This window comes from Clupea harengus, chromosome 12 (genome assembly GCF_900700415.2).
Source record: "Clupea harengus chromosome 12, Ch_v2.0.2, whole genome shotgun sequence".
In the NCBI taxonomy this organism is placed as follows: domain Eukaryota; kingdom Metazoa; phylum Chordata; class Actinopteri; order Clupeiformes; family Clupeidae; genus Clupea; species Clupea harengus.
This window is the reverse complement of record NC_045163.1, coordinates 14,203,102-14,227,271: the sequence shown is the minus strand read 5'-3', so window position 1 is coordinate 14,227,271 and position 24,170 is coordinate 14,203,102. Positions and strand designations below refer to the sequence as shown.

The following is a 24,170-nucleotide window of genomic DNA, read 5'->3' as shown; positions in this document are numbered from 1 at the left end:
CTCTTTCTCTCTTTCTGATGCAATCCACTCCCAATCCACCATACACTCTCTCTCTCTCTCTCTCTCTCTCTCTCTCTCTCTCGCTCATTTCTTTTCTTCATCTCCCTTGCAGACACAAAGAAAGGATGGCGAGTCGAGTCAGAGAGAGAGAGAGAGAGAGAGAGTGTGGAGAGATCAGGGTGCGTTTCCACACAGAGCCGTGTGCCGTTCCTCCCCAACATGCCCGAGGGGCACTCGAGACTACCGCCTGGCACGCACAGAGACGGGGGGGAAGGGGTGCGGGTGGTGGTAGGATAATGGGGATGTGGGGAACATCAGGGGGTCGGGTGGGGGCTGGGGGGTGAGTGGGACTCATTGCTGCCCTCAACAGGTGAGGGAGGGAAGTGTTTTATTCTAAGAGCTGGCACAAAGAAAAGGCAGAGGGAGAGAGAGGGGAATGTGCGTGTGTGTGTGTGCGTGTGTGTGTGTGTGTGTGTGTGTGTGTGTGTGTGTGTGTGTGTGTGTGTGTGTGATTACTCTGGTTAGATAGTGTGTGCACCAGGTCAGATATCTGACCACACAAAAGCTTTGTCTTTGTATGTGCATGCGGCTGTGTTTGCATGCGTGTGAGTCTCTCTGTGTGTGTGTGTGTGTGTGTGTGTGTGTGTGTGTGTGTGTGTGTGTGTGTGTGTGTGTGTGTGTGTGTGTGTGTGTGTGTTTTAGTGGTCATTACATTATATGCAGTTGTGGCAGTTCTTGTACATATCTTGCTTTGTGTGCAATGCTATTTGTGTCCATCACTGCAGTGTGAAGGTGTGTGTGTGTATTTCTATGTTAAGGAATGACACAGTGTGCACCCCTTCATTCCACCTGCTCTCTTTCTCTGTCTCACCCTCCCATTCCTTCTATTTCCATCATTCTCTCCCTCCCTTCACTCAGTCCCTCTCCTCTACTCTCTCTCCATCTTTCCGTCTCTCCCTCTCTCCCCCCCTGTCCCCATCTCTCTCTCCTTCTACCCCGCCCCCCTCTCGCTCTCTCCTCCCTCCCTCCCCCCTGAGAGCAGCCTGTTCAATAATTTACTCCACAGCTCTCTGGCTGACTCGGCGGGAGGTGCAGAAGCTGACAGTGTGTTCAGACAAAGCTGTCAAACTGGGGCATGATCAGGTGGGCTTTACCACAGACTGCTCCCCTCCTCTCTTCTCCTCCCCCCTCCTCTCTTCTCCTCCTCTCCCTTCCTCTCTTTCTCTCGTCTCCTCCTCTTCTCTCCTCCCTTCTTTTTTCTCCTCCCCTCGATGCTTCTTTTTAGTCTAATAATCTAATTTGTTCTTCTTTAGCCAAAACTGAAGTGTGCTTTAAACTTGTGGTTCATCTGGTTTTTTGGTCTTAGTGGGCAACATAACACACACAGAGAGACACATGCGCGTGCACACACACACACACACCCTCCATGTCTGGATCACCCCCCCCCACTTCATGTCCTTGTCCCCCCCTGTGAGCACAGCAGGGGAGCTCTCCAAATCTCAGCATTCATGGAACGCCCCCCCCCCCCCCCCCTTTGCTCCAGCAGCACACACACACAGACGCTCACATCCACACATGCATGTTCTTATGCAGAAAAAACAAACACACACACACACACACACACACACACACACACACACATATATATATACATACATACACATACATGTACTCACACACTCACGTGTACTCTCACACACACACACACACACACACACACCACACTCTACAGCCCCACCCCACCCCCTATCTCTCCAGAGATATAGTCTGATGCTTATTGTTCTAAGGAGGAGTCAAGGGGGGTCAAACTCTACAAGCCCCTCTCATGTACTGCCTGTGTCCACAGCAGATAACTGCATTTGGAGCATCCTTATAGCAATAAAGTCCCCATCTCCCCCTAGTTCCCACCAATCACTAGTACACACACACACAAACAAACACCCACACAAACACAAAACACCTTTCTGTATACATTTCAATACGCCCACTCAGATGCAGAAATACTCAACTGCAAAAATATAGCCACCTATGCACTGATTCTGTCCACACACACACACACGCACACACACACAAGTGTCAGGACACCTCTGTCATTCCTCCTCTTCCTACTCAAGAGGCTTTGCCACTAAACTTGCCACTTGTAACATTAGGAGTGGCATTGCTCCTCTTTGTTTCATTATCACTTATCTCTCTCTCTCTCTCTCTCTCTCTCTCTCTCTCTTTCTCTCTTTCTCTCTCTCTCTCTCCTTCTCTCGCCCTCTATGTCTCTCTCCCATCCTTCCTCTTTCAGTTCAGTTACTCTTTGCGTTCTTTTTAACAATATTGTCAAAATCCAGGGGAAATCAACTAAATGGGTGAATACATTAGCACCCAAGCATTGAGCTCAATTAGTGTTTTACAAGAGGAACAGAGGGGTGGTAGAAGAAGAAAAAAAAAAGAGAAGAGAAAAAAACAGATATGAGGAAGAAGGATAGAGGAGCTGACAGCAGTGTGACACCCCCCATTCTTGAGGAGATGAGCTGTGATTTCCTCACAATGAGCTGCTGGTATAAACACACACACACACACACACACACACACACACACACACGCGCACGCACGCACGCACGCACGCACTCACAAACACATATACACAGGCTGATCTAAATGCTTTTGTGCACTCAGGAACACAAAACACTTTGTACACACTAATGTCCATCGGTTCAGGTATAGAGACATTTTTAACAATTTTGGGGAGTCTGCCTCAAACGTGAATCTGTGCATTACACATGTGTGTGTGTGAGTATGTGTCTTATTATATATATATCGGTATAAGCGGTATTCCTGTCATATTTGTTTATTCATCCGCTCTTCCTGGTCTTGGGGGCAGCATTCCTGCGATTGTAAACCTCGCTGCATTCTATTTTATGAATGAGCTCAGGGAGGGCCCCTCTCCACACCACACTACAGAAAAACACTTCACACCACACATCCAATCAAGAGGCACACAGGGTGACACCATCTCTCCTGTGACTGCCCTCTCTCTCCCTAGCGCTTTCACTCTTTTTTTCTCTCTCTCTCTCTCTCTCTCTCTCTCGCTCTCTCTCTTTCACACACACACTCTGTCTGTCTCACTTTATCTCTTTCCCTTTATTTTTCTCACTGTCTGTCACTCACACTCACGCGACTATTTAGATCCACACCCCTTTCGCACACTTTTTTTTTTAACACACAGACACTACAACTTGCAAATGCCACCCTCTCTTCACTCGCTCTCCTTCTCTCTCCCTGACTCTATCTCCCTATATCTCTACCTCTATCTCACTGACTGTTTCTCTATATCTCTCCCTTTCCCTGACCACCCCCCTCTCGGTCACGGACACATACAAAGAGGCATCCCTTTTTTCTCTCTCCATCGCTCTCTATTGCTCTCTTGCTCACACACTCTCTCCCTCTCTGTCTGTCTCTCGCTCGCTCGCTCTCTCTCACACACACACACACACACACACACACACACACACACACACACACAGAGCAGGTCTCACACACTCTCTCCCTCTCTCTCTCCCTCTCTCACACACACACACACACACACACACACACACAGAGCAGGTCTCACACTCTCTCTCTCTCGCTCTCTTTCACACACACACACACACACACACAGAGCAGGTCTCACACACTGTCACCCTCATCACCTGGGGACCTGGTCTCCCACCTGGTGACACCATGTGAAGTCTGGCGTGCGTCGCAGGTTCACATCTCAAAAGGGACTCTGGAGACACTGCAGTTACTCATGAGGGAACGCATCACACACACTCATACACTCACACACACACACTCTCTCACACACACACACACACACACACACACACACACACACACACACACAGCCTGGCACTCTGACTCTTTCTCTCACACACATACAAAATAACAGACACAAAGATCCAAGCATACTCACACTCACTGAAACACACTGCCATACACAGACTTATAAAGACACACATTGATTTTCAATCAGCCACACACATCCAGACACACATACCCTCTCTCTCTCACACACACACACACACACACACACACACACACACACACACACACACACACACACACACACACACAGAGGGAGTCTCACTGCCTCACTCCCTGGTGGTGGCTGGAAGCTGGCACTCAGACACCGCTGTGCGAGGGGAATTGGGACGGTGTGAACACACTGTGTAACCCTTTCCCACCGGTGAAGGAAAGACAGACAGAGAGAGGGGAAGGATGACTTACCTGCTGCCTAGGGCCTTTTCATCCAGTTCATGGGGCTTCACAAACCACTTCCCAATGCGCACAAAGTCCTTATCCAGCAGACACCTGTCACATACAAACATCACGTCACATACAGAAAAGCCACACAGCTTAAAAAAAAAAGAAAGAAACAAGACAAAAGATATATTACACTCTTCACGAAGAGGGAGAGTGCTTTGGATAAAGAGAGAGATCTGATGTAACTGACTGACACAGAGGTGGATTTAAGATGGTAAAAGTATATTTCACTTTTATCTGCGTGATCTGAAGGAAAATGAGTACAATTTAGGTTTATTTAACCTTCATCCAAATCTTTTGGCATTTAAAGGTCACATTGTCTATGAATCAAGGTATAGGTTGCTTGTGGAGCCTTTGAAAGATAAAAGATCTGTGTTTCTGAGCAGCTAATGAACAGCTATGAAATAATTCAGCAACTCAAAATAGCTTGCTTGGTAACCCCTTTGAAAGATAAAAAGGTTTGCGTTTGTGATCATGCTTAATTAATGGCCGCTATGAAGTGATTTGGCAACTCAAAATCAATAGGTTTTACACAGGCTTTCAATAACAATCCAGTCTTAAAATAGCTCCTGTCATGAGTCACACGAGCATAAATCATCCCTTATCAGATGTGTGTGGCATTTAAAGGCAAACACTGTGACAGGTGAAGATTGTAAGGAGTCAACAGCTCCTTCGCCGAGAGCTGAGGGTATTTAACATGGCTCCAGGGGGTACGTGGGAAGTGTGGTTTTTCTGTGTTAATCCGTGAAGACAGAAAAGTCTGCAGGTGATCAAAAGTGTCTCATAGGCGTCACAGGTCGTCCTATGTTTGGCACAGGTGATAGAGAGGGGGCCTTTTCCAAACCAGCCCCTGCACCCTCTCCCTACACACTTGCACTCGGCCACATAAAAGTGCCACCCAAACCAATTAGCGGGGAGTGGAAGTGGGTTATAAGGCCCTCCATCAGCGTGCCTGAGCGAGGCTGCATCGATGCAGGCTTCGCAATCAGTTTTTTTGTGTCTGTGCAGCACCTTAACTCTACATGTCAGCTGTTTTAATGGTCGCATGGCCGTATTAGTTAATTAATGAGTAATTTACAACATATGAGTGCAACTGATATTAGAAGCAAAAATGCAGCAAAACACTGAATATCGAAATGAAGCAGACCTACGGAATACAACATGTGTGGGTCTACGTATTACAGCGTACGGGAGAGTTAACGTAAATAACTCATGACATGCAGCTCCAGTCATACATAATAAAAAGAGAGTCTATATTTCCTGAGATCCTCAAAATGTTTATTTTATAGCGTTTTTTAAGATTGACTATATCCGTTATTCCAATGAAAACAAGTCTGACAATAATTAATTTCCTTTTTCTGTGGAGGGCATATCAAAGTTTGCCACAGTACACCCCAACCCCCTTCATAAAGAGTGCCCTTTGCAGCCCGTGTGAATACATTTGTTTAAGACTGAATGCCTATTAAAGATGCAGTCCGTGTTTTGGTCTTGTGAAATGTTGTTGATTTCTGTGCTCAACAGCCAATCAAAACACCTCTCCCTTCCAAGCTCCTTGATTGGATGGGATTGTTCTTAGCTCAGTCTGAGCCACTATGCTTGTATCACATTTACAAGCCAGGACTGTGTACGAACACAAGAGTGCAAACACAGAACTGTGAGGAGCAATGAGCTGAATTTGACAAAATGTTTATGGGATTAGAATTGCAGACTGCACCTTAAACATAAATCATTTTTGATGGATAATGTGTATTCCTGTCAATGATAACTCTGAATAACTGAATTTATCAGGTATTCGCTTGTATCACTTTCAATATTAAATTCAAAACAGTCCCGTACAGGACTCACACGTTTCCTGTCTGACATATCTGACTTCTTCACCTCTATTAGTCAGTGAGTGTCGGTCATGACATGCTATGTTGTAAGGTTGTCGGCTATAGCTACACACTATACAGTACACGGAATTATGGGAGTGTGGCACTTGCCGCCTTGAATGGATACGACGCCCGCCATCTTGAAACGATAACAACAATTAATTGTTGTCTTTTCTGATTTCTTTTTATTTGTTTTTTAACAATCATGATTAGTTTGGTTTAGTTTTAGTTTGTTTGTTTGCTTAGTTTTACTTTTTATTTCACTTTAGGAAAATGTCTCAAAACCATTAGTTTTCATCTTAGTTTTAGCTTCAGTTTACAATAACAACACTGTTTTGAATTAAAACAGAAAGCTTAGGATGAGAAATATTTGTTGTAAAGGTACTTGTAAATGTGTACTTTAGTAAATAACATGAGATCATATTAAATATAGAACAGCTACGAGGGTTGTAGGCACAACTTAAACAAATACCAACAGGGATCTCCAGTCAACTGTGCTGTAAACTACGACACATACCTAGTTGTGCATAATGAGATGGACTGTGCTGTGATGTGCACCCTGTAGTGTTTTTGATAACTTACTTAATTCCTTTAAAGTCTCTCTGACATGATAGATTTAGAGTTAAAACCTCCAGGTCCAAACAGTTAGCTTCTGACATTCTGTAGGATTCCCTGATTTGAATGTTTGAAACTTGAAATATGCTCAAGTATTTAAGGACAGGGAAGAAGAGATTAGGGGAGAGAAAGGTAGAAGAAGAGAAGTGATAGAAAGAGAGATGGACCGTGCTGTGATGTGCACCCTGTACTGTGTTTGATTAAATCTGATTTTGACTGGCACTGTGTTATGAGTTTTATTTTATTTTCAATGATGAGATATATATATATATGAGGCTGGCAAAGATGAAAGTCAGAGCAACATGATCTGTTTGAGTGAGGGGAAGTGTAGTTGTAAGTAGTAACAAGCTTAAGTTTTTTATTTTGATGGTAATATCTTAATTCTGCCTTTATCCACTCATTTTTGTCCATTAAGATGACTATAACTTACTTAAATTCCTTTAAAGTCTCTCTGACAGGATAGATTTAGAGTTAACACCTCCAGGTCCAAACAGTTAACTTCTGACATTCTGTAGGATTCCCTGATTTGAATGTTTAAAACTTGAAATATGCTCAAGTCTTTAAAGGTGCTCCAACTTCAGTGCCTCAAGCAGGCGATGATAAGGAATGATTCAGTGAAATTGTGGGATAGTTTTTAAATTGTGAAAAGAAGTGTGAAAAGTGTTTCAGGTGTATGAGGTGACACTGGACTGTACCTCTCCAGCAGGTTGTGAATGGCTTTGAAGAGGAGCGTCCTGCACTCGTATGAAAGCCCACATTCCCAGAGGCCCTCCTCAGCAACTGGAAGAAGAAACAGAAAAAGAAGCAAATATAATTTTAGAGGGTTGTGAAGATTATTACGTGCTATCTGAAGGCTTATTAACATTCATCTTTTTCTTTGTCGTTGTTTCTATCTCTCAAACACACACACACACACACTTGGGTACACACACATCCTGCAAAAAGCTTTAAAAACTGAGTACACTGTGTCCATGTGTACACTTCTCAAATGGGTAAAAGAGTCAGCTCACATCTCTGACAGCGCAACAAATACAGACACGTATTTGAACACGCACATGGAAACACACACACACACACACACACACACACACACACACGCACACTAAGCTAAATGGAGACGCCTACAAGCACAGACATACACACACACACACACACACACACACACACACACACACACACACACACACATAAACTCAGCACACTCTGTACACACACACTCATAGACACACAGGCTTGATTCATGTAGTGCTGTGTGTAGCGGAGCTGTGAGGAGCATAAATACAGGCACTGGTACGCCAGGTGTCGAGTGACGAGACTTTATCAGATCAAACCCCTGCCAGCCACCCCGCCACAATGATACACTCTGCCAGCTCAAGCTTTTTGTCACCAATGACATGTGCCGCTACCAGGGGGGGGGCTTGTGAGAGTGAGTGTGTGTGTGGGTGTCTGTTTGTCTGTCTGTTTGTGATTATGTGTGTAAAGAAAAAGTGAGAGTGTATATGTATGACTACCATGGGGGCTTGTGATAGTGAGGGAGTGTGTGAGTGTGTATAAAGAAAGAATGTGTAGAAACGTATGCACTTTTTGCCTTGTAAGAGCGAGTGAGTGAGTGAGTGAGTGAGTGAGTGAGTGAGTGAGTGAGTGAGTGAGTGAGTGAGTGAAGGAATGAGCGTGTGGGTAGAGTCAGACGGTGCATGTGTGTGAACTTTTATGTTTATGAGTGTGTATGTTCCAGTGTGTTTTTATGAATCTGGATCTTTCCATATATCTGTGCGAGGATGTGCACCTGAGTACTTTTTATTGTGTACCTCCATGTGTGTATGCGTTTGTGCGTGTTTTCTTGCTTGTGTTACTTTTTGTATATTACTGCATTAGTTGTGTGTGTGTGTGTGTCTGCTATTCTATGCATGGCAAAGTATGAGTGCAAGTTGACTGTATGTGTTTGTTTGTACGCGTGCATCACATCACCCTGTTTGTGTTTGTATAGAATGATTGTGTGTTTGTTAGCATGAATGGGCTGTTGATGTGTGTCTGTGTAAGGTGAGTGTGTTGTCTTCAGCATGCATGCAACCTTTTGTGTATGTGTTGTGTGTGTGTGTGTGTGTGTAACTTGAGGATGTGTTTGTTAGGATGTGTGCATCCTTCCCCACGTATGTGTGTGTATGTGTGTGTGTGTGTGTGTGTGTTTGTGTGTGTGCAGGATGAGCCACTGTTTGTTAGCATGCTTGCGTCCCTCTCCGTGTGTGTTTGTGTGTTTACTGCTGTGCTGCTGTCAGCTCCACTTAGCCGGCGCAGCGTGAGCGAGCTGTGAGAGAGCTCTGTGTGTGTGTGTGTGTGTGTGTGTGTGTGTGTGTGTGTGTGTGTGTGCGTGTGTGTGTGTATGCGTGTGTGTGTGTGATGCTGTGCAGCTCTGGCCCCTGTGCACAGATGCCCCAGTGCCCACAACACACACACACACACACACACACACACACACACAAACGTCAGCCTGACAGCCAGCTCTGCCTCGTCAGCAGCACAAGCAGAAGCAGCGGCAGCCATTGAGAATGTGACCTGCTTGGACATAATGTACTGTACCACTCTCACAACGAGTGGGAGACAGAGAGAGAGAGAGAGAGAGAGAGAGAGAGAGAAGGACAGGGAGGAAGAGATTAGGGGAGAGAAAGGTAGAAGAAGAGAAGAGATAAAAAGAGAGATGGAGGGGAACAGAGGAGAAAAGTGCATGTGAAAAGAAAGCAAAAGTGAGAGAAAGAGAGAGAAGAAAGATGGCAACAGATAAAAGAAGAGAGTGTATGAGAGAGAAAGAGAGGCAGGGACAAGGGGGGAAAGTGAAGCACAGATCACGAATAAGAATGAGAGAGAGGAAAAAGGAGGGAGGTGGAGAGAGAGCGATAGAGAGAGAGAGAGAAAGAGCGTGCTCCCACCGCTAGTGTCGCTAAGCTAACACGGCAGCGCAACCTCAGTTTGTCTCTTTGTTCTCTGCACCGTACCTGGAGGGGGGAGTGTTCTGTGGGAGAGTGGGTGTTCTGTTTGCTCACAGGGTGGCAGGGAACAAAACAGCAAAAGAGCACGAGTCACACACACACACACACACACACACACACACACACACACACACACACACACACACACACACACACACACACACACACAGCAGAGAAATGCTCTGAGGAAGAGTGTGTGCAGCTCTCGAAGAAGGTGGATTTCACTGCATGTTTCTTTCCCTCCCCCTGTATTTTTTTTGTTTGTTGATATTTCCCTCCCTTTTTTTCCAGACTGGAGTGAATGAAATTTCCTTAGTCGCCAGAATTCCCCCTGTAACCATGGCAACACTGGCTGTGAGAACACGGCTCCCCAACATTCAAGTCCACCCGCCAGTCCGCCCGCCCCCCCTCCCTCCCTCCCCTTCTCCTCTCGCTCTCCTCTCTCTTCTTTTGCTTCCAACACTCCCACCCCTTCCCTCCTCCTTCCCTCCCATCTCTCTCTCCCTCTCTCTCTCTTTCTAGCTCCAGGGCTCAGACAGAAAGCTCAACTTCAGCCAGATATTCTACAGGGGAGAGCACAGGATCCATGAGCTGCATGCCAAGACCTGAGCAAATCCCTCCTCATCAGCTCAGTTCTCTCTCTCCCTCTCTCATTCTCTCTGTTTCTCATTCTCTCTCTCACATTCTCTCTGATTCTCTCTTTCCCACTCTCTCTCTTTCTCTTATTGTATTCCTACCATTTTGTCGCTCATTCTCTCCCTCATTCTCTAATTCTTTCTCTCAGTTCCTCTTGCTCATTCTCTCTTTATGCTATCTGTCTAATTTTCTCTCTCACAGGCATGCATGAACACACACACACACACAGAGAGAGAACACAAATCAAGATGCATGTAAACACAGAAATACACACTCCTCACTTCTTCAAATCAATTTCCTTCACCCCACCCCCAACACACACATCATAGCGAGGTCCTTGACTTACACACACACACACACACACACACACACACACACACACACGCCGACAAAACCACACATATATACATAGAATGAGTGCAAGAAAGAGGGGGGATCGCTGATCTTCCCAGCGTACAACCCACCAGTTACACACATACACACACAATCACACACACACAAACACTTCAATAATGCATTGAATAAAATATCACATACAAATCAAACAACTTGATCGACCCGCTTACAGTAAAAAACTACCCACTTACACCCCACTCCTAAAAAAAAAAACATAATACGACACGGTTTCCATCACCCATCCAGCTTAGTCAGACCATGACAAATGATGATCTAGTGCATATCACTGCATCAGTCAAACACCATCCAATTAATGTGAGTTTGAGAGGGAGACTCAGTGTATCTCACAGCTCATTGCACTCGTTTCCTTTCTTAGCCCCTTTTATCGCAAGAGCCCTTAATAGCATCTAAGCAACTAGCTTGGAAGAGGAAATCAGCTGGCATTCAGACACATCTGTGCCGTTCCAGTGCCTGGGGATGCTAGCTAGCGCCGTCCGCTGCATAATAAACCTTGACTCACGTGAACTTTGCCACTGACGGTTTAGGGGAGCAACTGGTTGTAGATGGATGATGCTTCTACAAGTGTTTATGTTTCTTTTTTTCTTTCTCTAGTTTTCTTCTCTCTTCCTACTTTGAGGCTAGCCAAGGTGCCATCTGTTTTGTCCTTCAGAAGAGGCTCCTCTCTCTCTCTCTCTCTCTGTCTCTCTCTCTCTCTGTCTCTCTCTCTCAGGAGCTTCTCTGTTTCCCTGAGTGTCTGTTGGGCAGAACGACTCCATTCATTCATTCATTCATTCATTCATTTCAGCAAACACTAGTGGCACACTGGTGTGAAGGCTCTTAGTATGAGACACGCTTCAGAAACACACACACACACACACACACACACACACTGGAGCCAACCTAACCACAACAGAGTGCTTGTTTTCTCTCTCAACCGTTGAGGAGTTGTCAGAAAGAGAAGAAAGTTGCAACATTAGTTTCAGTTATTCTCTCCAGGCACCGGGTGCTTGAGTGAGCAACATGGCTGTGTGCTCTCGGCCTGCGCTGGGCCTGAACTTTTCACAGAGACACCCAGATGGAGAAAAAAAAAGATAAATAAACAGGAGGAGGAAAACGGTGGAGTCAGCACACACTTGGAGGAGAGAGAATCTATGTTGTAAGTGTCTTTATTACTGTGTGTGTGTGTGTGTGTGTTTATGTACTGCAGTGACAACAACGTAGCTTAAGTGCAACACAATGGCACCCCTCCCTGTGCAAACATGTTTATTTCATACACACACCCTTCCTTCACCTCCACACATACAAACACACACACTCACACATACTCTTACCCTTTCCCTCTCCTACACACACACATGCATGCGCACACACACACACCCCCCTCCCAGCTCCCGCCCACCCCAGATCAGCATCAGCTGCCGCACGGCCCCCCAACACAAATAAGTAGTGATGGAATTGGGTCGCACTCCTCCTCTCCTCCTCCCCTCCTCCCCTCTCGTCTCTCCGCTCCTCCCTGTGTGCCCCGAGCTGCATCGGCACACTCTCGCCACTAGTGGGAGCTCTGAGCAGACAGGCCGCACAACAAAGCTGCCATTGACCATGTGGCTTCAGGAGCAGAGCCGACATCCAACATACACACAGACACTTCACCACACACGCGCATGTGCACAGACACACACACACACACGTGAACACAAGTGCTAAAACCAGCGTGTTTTCTGAAGGGTGTCTAGCGAGTCAGCTGCGGGTGAGGGGGTGGTGGAGTGAGGTGGTGCTGTTACTGATGGTTGAGAAGGAGCATTGTATTCTTAAGCACTGCAGTCTACCTCTTTAAATCTGCACACACACACACACACACACCTTCCCTCCAGGGACCTACTGGTTATGCAGCTGCACAACAGCTGGATCACGTAGAAGAGGTTTTAATTTGATTGTTTGATTGATTGATTAATTGACTGACTAATTGATTTATTTAACTGAATGTTTGTTTTTCTTGTTTATATCCCATGGAGCAAATTCTTGTCGGCTTTCGCTAACGAAAACAGATAATCCTAAAAGACCTTTAAGTGAGAAAGTATATTTTTAAAAATCAAACTTGCCTGTATGAGGGCTTACACAGAATAGCAGCCTTGGTTAAGATGACTGGCATTTCTTAAAGAGTGTTATTTAGCACTGCGCAGAAAGTGACAGTTTTATGTACTAGAGTGTGAACGGAGGCATAGTGAGGTGCTATTTTGAGGAGGACTGTGCAGTGTACACTGGCTGATGTGGTTGAAAGCACACTGTACCTGTGACTGATTGAGGGACTGGCTATTGGCAGGGTTGAATGATGGGTGGGGGAGTTTGTCAGGCGCCGCGGCTCTTCTGAGCGACTGAGTCTGGAGTGACTCTGGCTCTGATCTGGCACTGATTTGCCAGAGTCATGCCGGATCAGTACCAAATCCCTTCCAGAGTGTGTTATGATGTGTGTATGGATGTGTGTGTATGTGTCTTGGTTAAGTGTGGGAGTGGCATACGGGGTAGGGTGGACTTGCATGACATTTAGCTGGTACTGGCACTTACAAAGCAAACTGATGGTTTTAATATTATGGTGCATGCAAGGGGATGGTTTTGGTGAATTGTTTGAACTTCAGAAAATCACTAGACAAGACGTTAGTATAGATCACAGATGGATTAATGTTCGTCCCTATTTTAATGGTATAATGGTGGGTGACTGTTTAAAGTCCGGGGCCAGACCACTCTACTGTCTGAAGACAAGTAGAGCATAGTGTACCGTTGGAACTGGAGTTAGCTGTACTTAAGGGCCGGTGCAGAGCTACACGGTGGCTTGTCGAGGGGCCAGTACTCAGTGAGAGAGCACGGCACAGGCGTGGCCGATCGGTGTTTGAGTCTGAGGGGTAGCGTAGCATGGTGACGGCTGGCTGTGAGTCGCCGCCGGCGGGGTTTATTAATGAGCGGGGCGCGGCCGAGCAGATGCAGACTGAGCACGCTCATATCTCACGGGCGGCCGTGTCAGCAGAGGACCCCCGCTCTCTGGCTAATGGGCCGACGCCGCCATTGGAGCAGATTAACAGGCAGGGTAATGAAGCTCCGCTCACAGCAGGGGGGTGGGCCTATGTCTGAGCCTCAACGCATATGGATTATGAGAGTTAACATCACTAATACTACACATCTAGTAAACACTGACGGGGAACCGCAAGACTCAATATGGCTCCCTATTTGGGGATGAGTGGGACTGAAAGTCTCTGTGTGTGTGTGTGTGTGTGTGTGTGTGTGTGTGTGTGTGTAAGACTCCATAATGATGATGAACACAACACAGGAGATATTGGGGGTGCGGGGGGGGCTGCTATATATGTCCGGGGAAACACCAGGAGTAAATAAGTTGCCATTACTGCGGTGGCGTCTCCCTACAATATGCCCGTGTGTATGTGACGTTACTTTTGACAATGATATCCAGGAAGGAACCCGTGTAGTGCTCAGCTGCCCCTACAGTAGTGGCAACTTTAAAAAAAAAAAAAAAAAATGCAAACTACACAAGCCTTTATTTCATGAAGCGTTACCCTGCCAGAGACCAAACACTTTACATGATTCCCTGGGCGTGCAGAGGAACAAGATGTTCGCCAAAAGTGGATCAAGAATAATAACAGAAACGCAACTCGTGTATGTTTATGCTAGCCGTTAACCAATGTCTAACTAATATGTAAAAAAATTAAGATCACCATCCAGGTGCCTCCATCAGTAACTAGGGGCCACTGCCTAATGTTGTCATTCACACTACCCGTGCTGCTGTCAGTCACCACAACTTATCACCACAGTAATGGCGGCGCCACAAGGTGACAGAACACACAAATCGTGGTCGCTGAAATCGTGTATAGGTGGCATGTCTGAAATGTAACACATGTATGGAGAGACTGACTCTAATATGGCGCTTTTAGGATGACTGCATTACAAGAAATATGAATGGAAGTGGAGGTGGAATGGGAGAAACTTCCATTAGCAGCCATGGGGCACAAGTTATTTCTGTTCTCGGGATGACTTTTGGCGATTTCCAGCTTAAAAAACCTATCCGCTGATTAAAGCGCCGGAAGACCAGGCAGCAAGGGCCATCAAGGCCAATAATTACCCAATTAATTAATTGGCCAGCTAATTAGTCAATTATGCGCTGACGTGGAAAGAGTCGAGGCGTGCGGTGGGCTCCGGTAAGCCCTTGGGGGGTAACGTCTCTACAGAAAGTCCCTCAGTTCCTCCCTCTCTCTCTCTCTCTCTCTCTCTCTCTCTCTCTCTCTCTCTCTCTCTCTCTCTCTCTCTCTCTCTCTCTCTCTCTCTCTCTCTCTCTCTCTCTCTCTCTCTCAGGAAATGGCTTCTCCACCGGTTACTCTCTGGGCAGCGAGGAGCTGGAGGTTTGAGCGCTTGTAGACCCCATAGACAGACCCTCTCTCTGTAACTGACTTGTCAGCCAGCCAAAACCAGGCCAAGCATGTCTAAACCAATCAGGTGTAACGCACTCAATGAGGTCTTGCATAACGTCTTAGAGGGCTTTCCTCCGCTGTTCTTCACGTACCGTTGCGGGACCTGTAATATCAGGTTGCGCAGAAGCTCTGAAATGGGCTTGAGGTAGACTTGCAGGCAAGGTTCGTGCAAAGGCTATGGTGGGGAATAATGGTCAAGGGCTGTTAAGTAGAAATGACAGCTTTGGGGGCAGGAAGTGTACACACACACACACACACACACACACACACACACACACACACATGAATGCACATACACATTGCTAAGACACCTGGAGAGTATTTGGCTGTCCATAAAAATCTAGCTTGCATTTACGCCGTTGAGTCACAGTGTCTCTGATTTGCCGTAAAAGCTGTGTTTGTGCTGACAGTTATCGCACCCAGATCTCACCGACTGTGCAGTAGATGGGCAGAGAGGGGCAGAGAGAGAGAGAGAGAGAGAGATGGAGATAGAGAGAGGAGAACAGAGGTAGAGGAAGACCAACACATGCCTCTGTGATGTAGTAGTTGGCCCTTAAACGCACAGCTCAACAGCTCAACAGCCACAAAGCCTAAACCAGCAAACAATCAACTGCAGAGCAAACAGCTTCATTCCCCTGACATAGAAAGAGAGGAGAGGGAGAGGGAGAGAGAGAGGGAGGAGGAAGAAGAGTGATTGAATGAGAGAGAAATACAGAGAGAAAGAAGCAGAGGGAGAGAGAGTGAGAGAGAGAGAGGAGGGTGCAGGAGAGAGAGAGAGAGAAAGAGAGGGAGTAAAAAGGCAGCAGCCCTGGCAGCCACTGGCATGCGCCCAACAGCGGCCCATCTCGTCTGGCCTCGAAAATCCACCACTTTGCTTTTTCATTTCTATCGGGAATTAACAGGGAATTTAAGAGTTGTGGGGGTGGGGTGAGGAAATGGGGCTCAAACCCCTACCCCCCCTTCCTCAATCCCCCCTCCGAAGGGACTGCCCTCCTCCTTGTGTTGTGGATGGTTGAGCTCGAAGGCCCTCTCCCCAAGGGTCTATCTCCTGTGTTCGCTTACACCTTTCCTCCTCCCTCTCTCTTTCTGCTGGACTCAGGCACACACACACACACACACACACAGACACACAGACACACAGACACACACACACACACACACACACACACACACACACACACACACACACACACACACTCTTATAAGGGATAAGGGATAGAGGAAAGAGAAAGAAAGAGGGGATGAGATAGAGACAAAGTGGAAGAGAGAGGAGGGGGGGATGCTGACAGAGCCAAGAGAGAGAGAGAGATGGGGGGTGATAAAGAAAGTGTGTGTGAAAGAGAGAGAGAGAGATTTAATGTTTTATTAAGATGATTACTTTCATGATTAATAATATTATTGTGTTCTATCTAGCTATCCATCTCTAGATCTCTACATATCTCAAATTCAAATTGCTTTATTCGCCTGACAAATACGTACTTGTATTGCCAAAGCAGTCATTACATATTAAGCTTGATATATATCTATATCTATCTATCACATATATTTACATGTGTGTGTGTGTGTTTATACATGCTTTGACAAACAAGCCTTTGAAATTGAATAGATTCTGTGTATTTTTGTGTGTGTGCTGTGCTGTCAGGAGGCTGGTATTAATGACGTGCTCAGAACAGAGATCTCGCAGCCGCTGCACTCGGCTTCTTAAGGGATGGAGGGTGTTCTGACATGGACCAGGCGCTGGGCTCCACACACACACACACACACACACACACACACACACTCTATCTATCTATCTCTCTATACTTTCCATCTCCATCTCTTTATCACTATCTTTGTATCTCTCCTGCTCTTCATATTCGTTTATCTGAATTTCTCTATTTCTCCTACACTCTCTCTATCCCACTCTATATATTGCCTTACCACACATTTTCCATCTTTCTTGTCCTGTCTCCATACCATGTTTTTAACAGGTGAAATGAACTGTTCTTTTTTTCAGCTTTTTTTCTATGGTTTTCAAATGGTGTTTTGTAATAAAGAGTCAAAGCCTATTTATCCGGCTCACACTCTCTGTGTGCCTGTGACACAACTGAAGGCAGTGACATGACATGACGAGAGGTGAGGTGTGAGGGTGGGGATGGGGAAAGGCGTTTTTGAGGGTTGGGGGTCGATGAGGGCTAAAGGCTGAAGGTCATCCTTCAGGCACATTTACTTGCTCTCTCCTCCATCCCTCCTCTTCTCTCTCTCTCTGCACAGAAACAGGCATGCAGCCACTCCCGCCAGCATCTGTTCTCTCTGGCACATCCCCCAGATCCTCTGCTGCTGCTGCTGCTGCTGCTGCTGCTGCTGCTGCTCTTCAACCTCCACCAGTGAACAGCCACAGCCCTGTGTCCCCAACACTATCACTCTCTCCCTTCACCAACAAAGGCCTGTCAGCTTGTCTGTCTGACCCTCTGTCTGTCTGTCTGTCTGTCTGTCTGTCTGTCTGTCTACATGCTTGCTTTTTTGTGTGTCTTCCCTTCTCTCAGTCCGTCTGTTTGTCTATCCGCAGGTTTGTTTGTTTATCTGTCCGCCAGCCCGCTTGTCTGTCTGTCTGTCTGTCTGTCTGTCTGTCTGTCTGTCTGTCTGTCTGTCTGTCTGTCTGTCTGTCTGTCTGTCTGTCTGTCTGTCTGTCTGTCTGTCTGTCTGTCTGTCTGTCTGTCTGTCTGTCTGTCTGTCTGTCTGTCTGTCTGTCTGTCTGTCTGTCTGTCTGTCCTCCTAATGACTCTGTCTGTCTACCTGTTAGTCTCTGTCCTCTGTGCTGAACTCACTGAAGCTCAGCTCCTTTGCCAGCCACTGGTTTCCTGGGCGATCACTCGTGGAGTCTCGGTTGCCGTGACGCATCCCTGACATTGCCCTGACATTCCGTGACATTCCTGTGGCACGGCTGCATGCCTGCCTCCCTCTCTCTCTGAATAAGCAGCTGGTTGCCTCCCTCCCTCCCTCCCACTCCCTCCTCTCGGAAACATCGCTTTCCCCTCCTCCAGATTTATCGGAATAAAGCTTCACATCAGCCCATTCCCTGCACCTCCTCTGAGTTTCTGGGGGGAAAAACATGTATACAGTATTCTGAAGGCTAGATAAAGGTAAACTATGTTACAGTGTCATAAGGAGGTGAAATGCTCCAAGCCCCACCCAAGGTTGTTCAACAAGTCTGACAGAAATAGTTGAAATTGTCTGTTTTGCATACAAAAACAATGAGGAATACATTTGGAACTACACATGGCTGCCAATAAAAACTAACGCACAACTACCTTAACTGTTGCAAGAGGAGAGCTCTGTGCTATAGCATGCTCACAAGACAGGTAGAAAGACTCAGTTCCCACAAGGGCATCGTGAGTGCCGTTGTGGTCCCTTAAACGGTTGGCCTGCTGGCCACTATGGTGGTGAAAAGGTCAGGCTGCGACCCACCCGCTCTGTCTCTCCTTGTGCTCCGCTCTGTAAGCCTCTGAGACGGACGGGGAGCAACAGGAGCCCACCCACAACAGGCACAGAGACCCAGCGGGCCGAGGAGGGGAGGGCAGGAGGGCCGTGACAGAGAGGGAGGGAGCAGAGAATGAACAGGGAGGAAAAAGAGGAGCGGAGGAAAAAGGACAAAATCTGGAGTCAATTATGGGTCGAGTGAGCGAGAGGGGGAGAGACAGAGGGAGATACAGGCCAATGCATAGTTCTTTGGGTGAGTCAGGCAGGGCTCTTGAGAACCATCCTGCTTTCTCTCTCTCTCTCTCTCTCCTTCTCCCTCTCATTTTCTGTCCCTCTCTCTGTCGCCTGCTCACACACGCTAGCTCTCTCCCTCTTCATCTCTTCCCTCACTCTCTTGGTATTGGTCTCTCTCTTCCCCTTGCTTTCTCTCTCCTTCTCCCTCACTCTCTCTACTCACAGGGAGTCACATTACCCTATTCTTCTTTCTCCTGGTACTAAAGCCATCCACTCCGGCTTAAAACAGCCTACGGCGCCTAAATAACGTCCTTATCACAGACCCCCATGTCCACCAGGTCACACCTCCCATCCCGAACTATGGCTCATTCCCCGTCATGCAGCCCTTATATTTACATTACCTTTCTGTTTACTGATGATGCACTTATCTAAAGCCACTTACATGTGAGGTAGATTACAACCCAAGCAACAGCAGCTTATTTTGCACATCCACTTATTTTACACATCCACTTAAATCCACCCTGGGAATGTCTCACACTGATGTAGTCCGGTAGGGAGCTGGGGGAGGGTCATTTGTTTAGGCTACTCTGGGTTGTTTCTGCCTTGGGTTGTTTTTGTAGTGTGTTTTGCAATACTATGGGTGAGCGCAGCCCTGTACAGCCCTATATGCTATGCATGGCCTGGTGGGTCAAATACTGTAAACTGAAAGGCAAGTTGGCAGAACTTTCCTGGGGGCCACTGGGGACCGACAGTTTATTCACTGAGCTGTTGTGAGGGCCAGGTAGTGTGAGGGGATGAGAGGCCCCAACAGGGGCTCCCAAGGCAAGGGGCCCATCGCCGCCCTATGCCATCCCTTTAACTTGAATCCTGCTGCTGCCCTGACTAATGCTGTTGCATTACACTGCAATATTCACAGCTGCCAAGAGCCCCATTCCATGCATACGAGAGTGAAACTGGATGTTTAAGCCCGTGGCAACATTCCCAAACATACATCAGCTACCATCTCTCAGATAGAAATAGAGAGTTTGTGTGAAAGACAGAGAGACAGAGACTGAGAAAGAGAAAGGAGGGAGCCCCTCAGTAATTCATGCTGCAAAGGCAAAAATACTCCACACTGTAGGAGTAGTCCAAGACCCATAGAAGAGTGGTGGTCAAAACAGACAAATATTATAAAATCTCACCAAATATTATCCTTTAAAATTGCCCAAACATCATGACAAATGTAGTAAACCTTTAGATAACCAGTGAGTGCCTACTGACCAAGCACATATTTTTCTGTCTTAAGAGTATAGAAGAGTAAATATTTACATGAGGTTGTGCAATGGGCTTGACAGCAGAGATCATACATGTCAATATAGTATGTTAATGTTCTTCCCTAATGCAAGGTCCTCTGCATGTACTGATAACATACATGTGATGTACAGCATGCATGGACTTCTGCAGAAGCACCTCTACTAATGGCTACTACACTCATGTTTAGCACATACATCAATATCAATGGTACTCTAATATAGCTAGCGTCAATATTAGCCACAGCACATCATCTTAATCTATGTGGATGGAGAGCATCGCATGTAGCGGCAAAACTCGCTACTGCCCTGCCCTTGAACCAGCAGGGCAGGGTACACTTTATAATCTGACCCGACATGCCACACTGCTCCACCATCTGAGACCTCTGAGCCAACATGTCCTCCTAAGGCTGCTCCTGCTCCCGGTTACCCAAAGGTTACCTTCCATTTGCACTATACTGAATTGCGACAGTTGCATCCAGTTAGCAAACTTGCTAGCTACTGACAAGGAATGAAACTCTGTGTGGTTCACCTCCCATTCGGCGCTGCTCAGTGCTCACTATAGATTTTTATCAAGGTTAGACAAGCTGTCTTCCTTCTCTGTGACAGATTGTGAGAGACAGTGTGTCTCTTCTCTTCCTGTTTCCTGCAGGCATATTTGATAGGTTGGGGAGTGTTTACTATAGCATTAGCATGCTAAGCCAACAGCCAGGCTGCGGAGGGATTCACAGCTAATGTAAACAGCAAATAAAGATTACCGAACCTTGAGTGTGTGCGAATGTGTGTGTGTGTGTGTGAGTGAGTGTGTGAGTGAGTGAGTGAGCATGAGAGAAGGGGAAGAAGATAGACACAGGCAGGGAGGTGCACTAGCCTACTGTAGATGTAATATACTCAAAGATCAGTGTGGGAATACCAGGGAATGACAGAGACAGAGAGAGAAAGAGGAGCCTCTGCCAAACCTGCCAATCCAGAAAAGAGTGTGGGTAAGAGAAAAGCCAACAGGGTTATTCAACACAGTTACATAATTTGACAGTCACTTATCTTCTCTGTCCCAAGTGCACACACTATCTCTCTCTCTCACACACACACACACACACACACACACACACACACACACACACACACACACACACACACACACACACACACACACACACACACACACATCACAGAGCAAAACAGAGAGCACATCCTAATATGACCCACTTCCAAGGGGAATGCAGTACACAGTGCCTACACCAGAATTTCAATGCAACAAACTATAAATAAATAAACACATGTTCATGAATTTCCCCGCTAATCCACTTTGATAATGATGACAACATTACAGCACTGCAAAACAAAGTCCTCTATTTAATACTGTTCAAAAGGGAGAAACACTTAACACTTACTCACACAAAGAGCCGAGGCATTATATAAATACTATGTGCTAAACGACTGTCACTGACGGCGTGAAAAAAAAAAATAGAGAAGAGATTAAGTAACAACAGCATTCACTTAAGCCTTGTTTCACTGCCTCCCTCTCTCTCTCTCCATCCCTCCTTCTCTCTCTCTCTCTCTCTCTTTCTCTTCCGTCCTTTGCCTGACCTATACCAAGCCATTAACCATTCATGCTTACTCAGTGATGGGCTGAAGGTGCATTTTATTGCCTTCAACTACCTTTACATTTTCTATGGGTCCATTCATGATGGGCAAGGGTTGACATTTAAGAAGCATTTCCTTGGATTTCTCGCAGTATGAAACCTCAATATGATATTTCAAAAAAATCAAAGTGACTATTGGTACGGAATAGCACTATTACCACTGATCTGGTTCAATAATTCATTAATAGTATCGAATAGTATTGTTCAGGTGTATTGGGTGGTGCAGCAGTTAGCTATGATGCCTTTCAAACAGATGACTCGGGATTGACCGCACTTTAATTAATTGATAAAGGTCAGTAACTTCTCATTGATTTACGATGCTACAAAGTTACTGACTAAACATGTGGCCTACAATGACTAAGCTGTGTCATGGAGGCACACTGACAAGAGGCCATTGGGCCGTATACGGTGCACCCTGGAGGTGCTCACACTAAGCAGTGCACTATTGTCCCTGTGTCAACTGAGCACCGCACTAGGATTCACCACAGCCGGGGATGCAACCGTTCTTTAGACCCTCTCAACTGACAAACACCATATTCCCTAATGCTACGGAATGGGAATAACAGTACTATTGGCACAGAAAAAACATTCCGGAACGATAATATTCAAATACTGCACAAACTATAGTTCCGGTTCCGTCGCCGTGGTTGGTGCCTCAAAAAAAAACTGGTGGTTGGTTGGATCGGAGACAAGATACGTTTATTTACTAATGTCATATTGAAAATGTATTCAATGAGAAGGCAAAAGAAAATGAAGCAAATTCATAAAAACTGCTGGAGAACGTCCATTTTTTAGGTCAATAAGATCAATCAAAAATCAAAATAAAACCAAGGCAAACCAAGCTGACAGCTTCTGGAGGAAGCTGCCATGGCCCACTAATGGACTGGTTCAGAAGGTAAGATGGACCGTCATGGCTTTGAAAGCTCAAGGCCTCCGTAAGGGTCCCCACCCCCTTCTCCTGAAAGCAAGAACCTTTAGAGGCAATCCCAGTGAGAGAGAGAGAGAGAGAGAGAGAGAGAGAGAGAGAGAGAGAGATGGAGAGAGGGAGAGATATAGTGTCCATGGCACATGATGGACTACACGCTGTTGCACATACATACACACACACACACACACACACACACACACACACACACACACGCATACATGTAAAGCACAGTATATGCACAGAGTACATGCCAAGAGTTCTCCTTTACACATGTGGTGCCAGAAGAACTTCCCTGGCCCTACATATGGCCACAGAGGGGCTGGCAGACTCTTTAAACTCCCCTCTCTCGTGGCCTGCTCTGGATTTCACTTCTCTCATGTTTTGATTCGACTGGGCCACAGCGCGCCACTCCAATGCCTTCCTTGACACAGGGGAAGGGAAGGAAGTACAAACATACACACACACACATTTACACACACACATTTACTCACACACACATTTACTCACACACATTTACTCACACACGCACACCTATGCATGGTTGAAATTGTTGAGTTGGTAAGGACAGGGCCTCAAATAGATATTGATCCGTGGCAATTGCTTTAAAAACTGCATGGGAAGCACAGCTTCCCCATAATTTTGTGTGAAATTTGTCAGTAAAATGTATTAATTTATCAATATCACTCATCGCTGTTGGTTCAAATGAATACATGTTGAGAATAGAGGAGTTCAGTCTGTGTCAGGACTGCTGTACCTAACTTACGTGTTTAGCTTACTTTGCTTTCACGTGAACATGTGATTTGTGTTTGCTTGACCATGATACACTGTGTAAGCACGGCCCATAGGATACATTGACGGTGGGCATCAATGTAACCCCATGGCAGCTCGAAGTATACTCCATTTAAATGCAGAAAAGATCAACATTTATTGGACAACTTTGAACTCATCATTTGGACACACAGAGTATATGAGAGGGCTCGGAATTCAATTTGTTCAGGTGAAAATATCTCCAGGTTGATTGGATAGTAATTTTTCATTAATGAGATTTCGTCACGCCTGGACACACAATTGGAATATTTCACAGAGGGGCTGGACTAAGTAGTATCATGGCATACCTAGCTTACATTATGGGAATGCAATGCTGGCTAGCTAACTCAAACTAGCTAGGCATCATGGAAATCGTTGAGCTGGCCGCCGACACAGATCAAATCAGTTCCATGTATTTTTGCTGCTGGAAAAATCAGCTCAATTATGCTTTCCCTGTGTTTAAAAGCATGAGCTGTCACTGATATTGATCATTTTATCAGGAAGTTGAACCTGGAGCCAAAATGGCAGCTCGAGGTAGAAATCAGAATG

At 46.1% G+C, this 24,170-nt stretch overlaps 1 protein-coding gene across 3 annotated transcripts in view; it reads right to left on the bottom strand.

The window, feature by feature from the left end:
• Positions 1 to 24,170, bottom strand: part of LOC105889908 (mediator complex subunit 13L) — a 93,341-nt gene that overhangs the window by 39,126 nt on the left and 30,045 nt on the right. For all 3 annotated transcript variants that reach the window (XM_031578305.2, XM_012815845.2, XM_031578306.1), the window contains 2 exons: positions 7,472 to 7,556; positions 4,255 to 4,338 (listed from right to left, as the gene is read on the bottom strand). In XM_031578305.2, the coding sequence (XP_031434165.1) occupies positions 4,255 to 4,338; positions 7,472 to 7,556 (169 nt within the window). The remainder of the gene's footprint in view (positions 1 to 4,254; positions 4,339 to 7,471; positions 7,557 to 24,170) is intronic.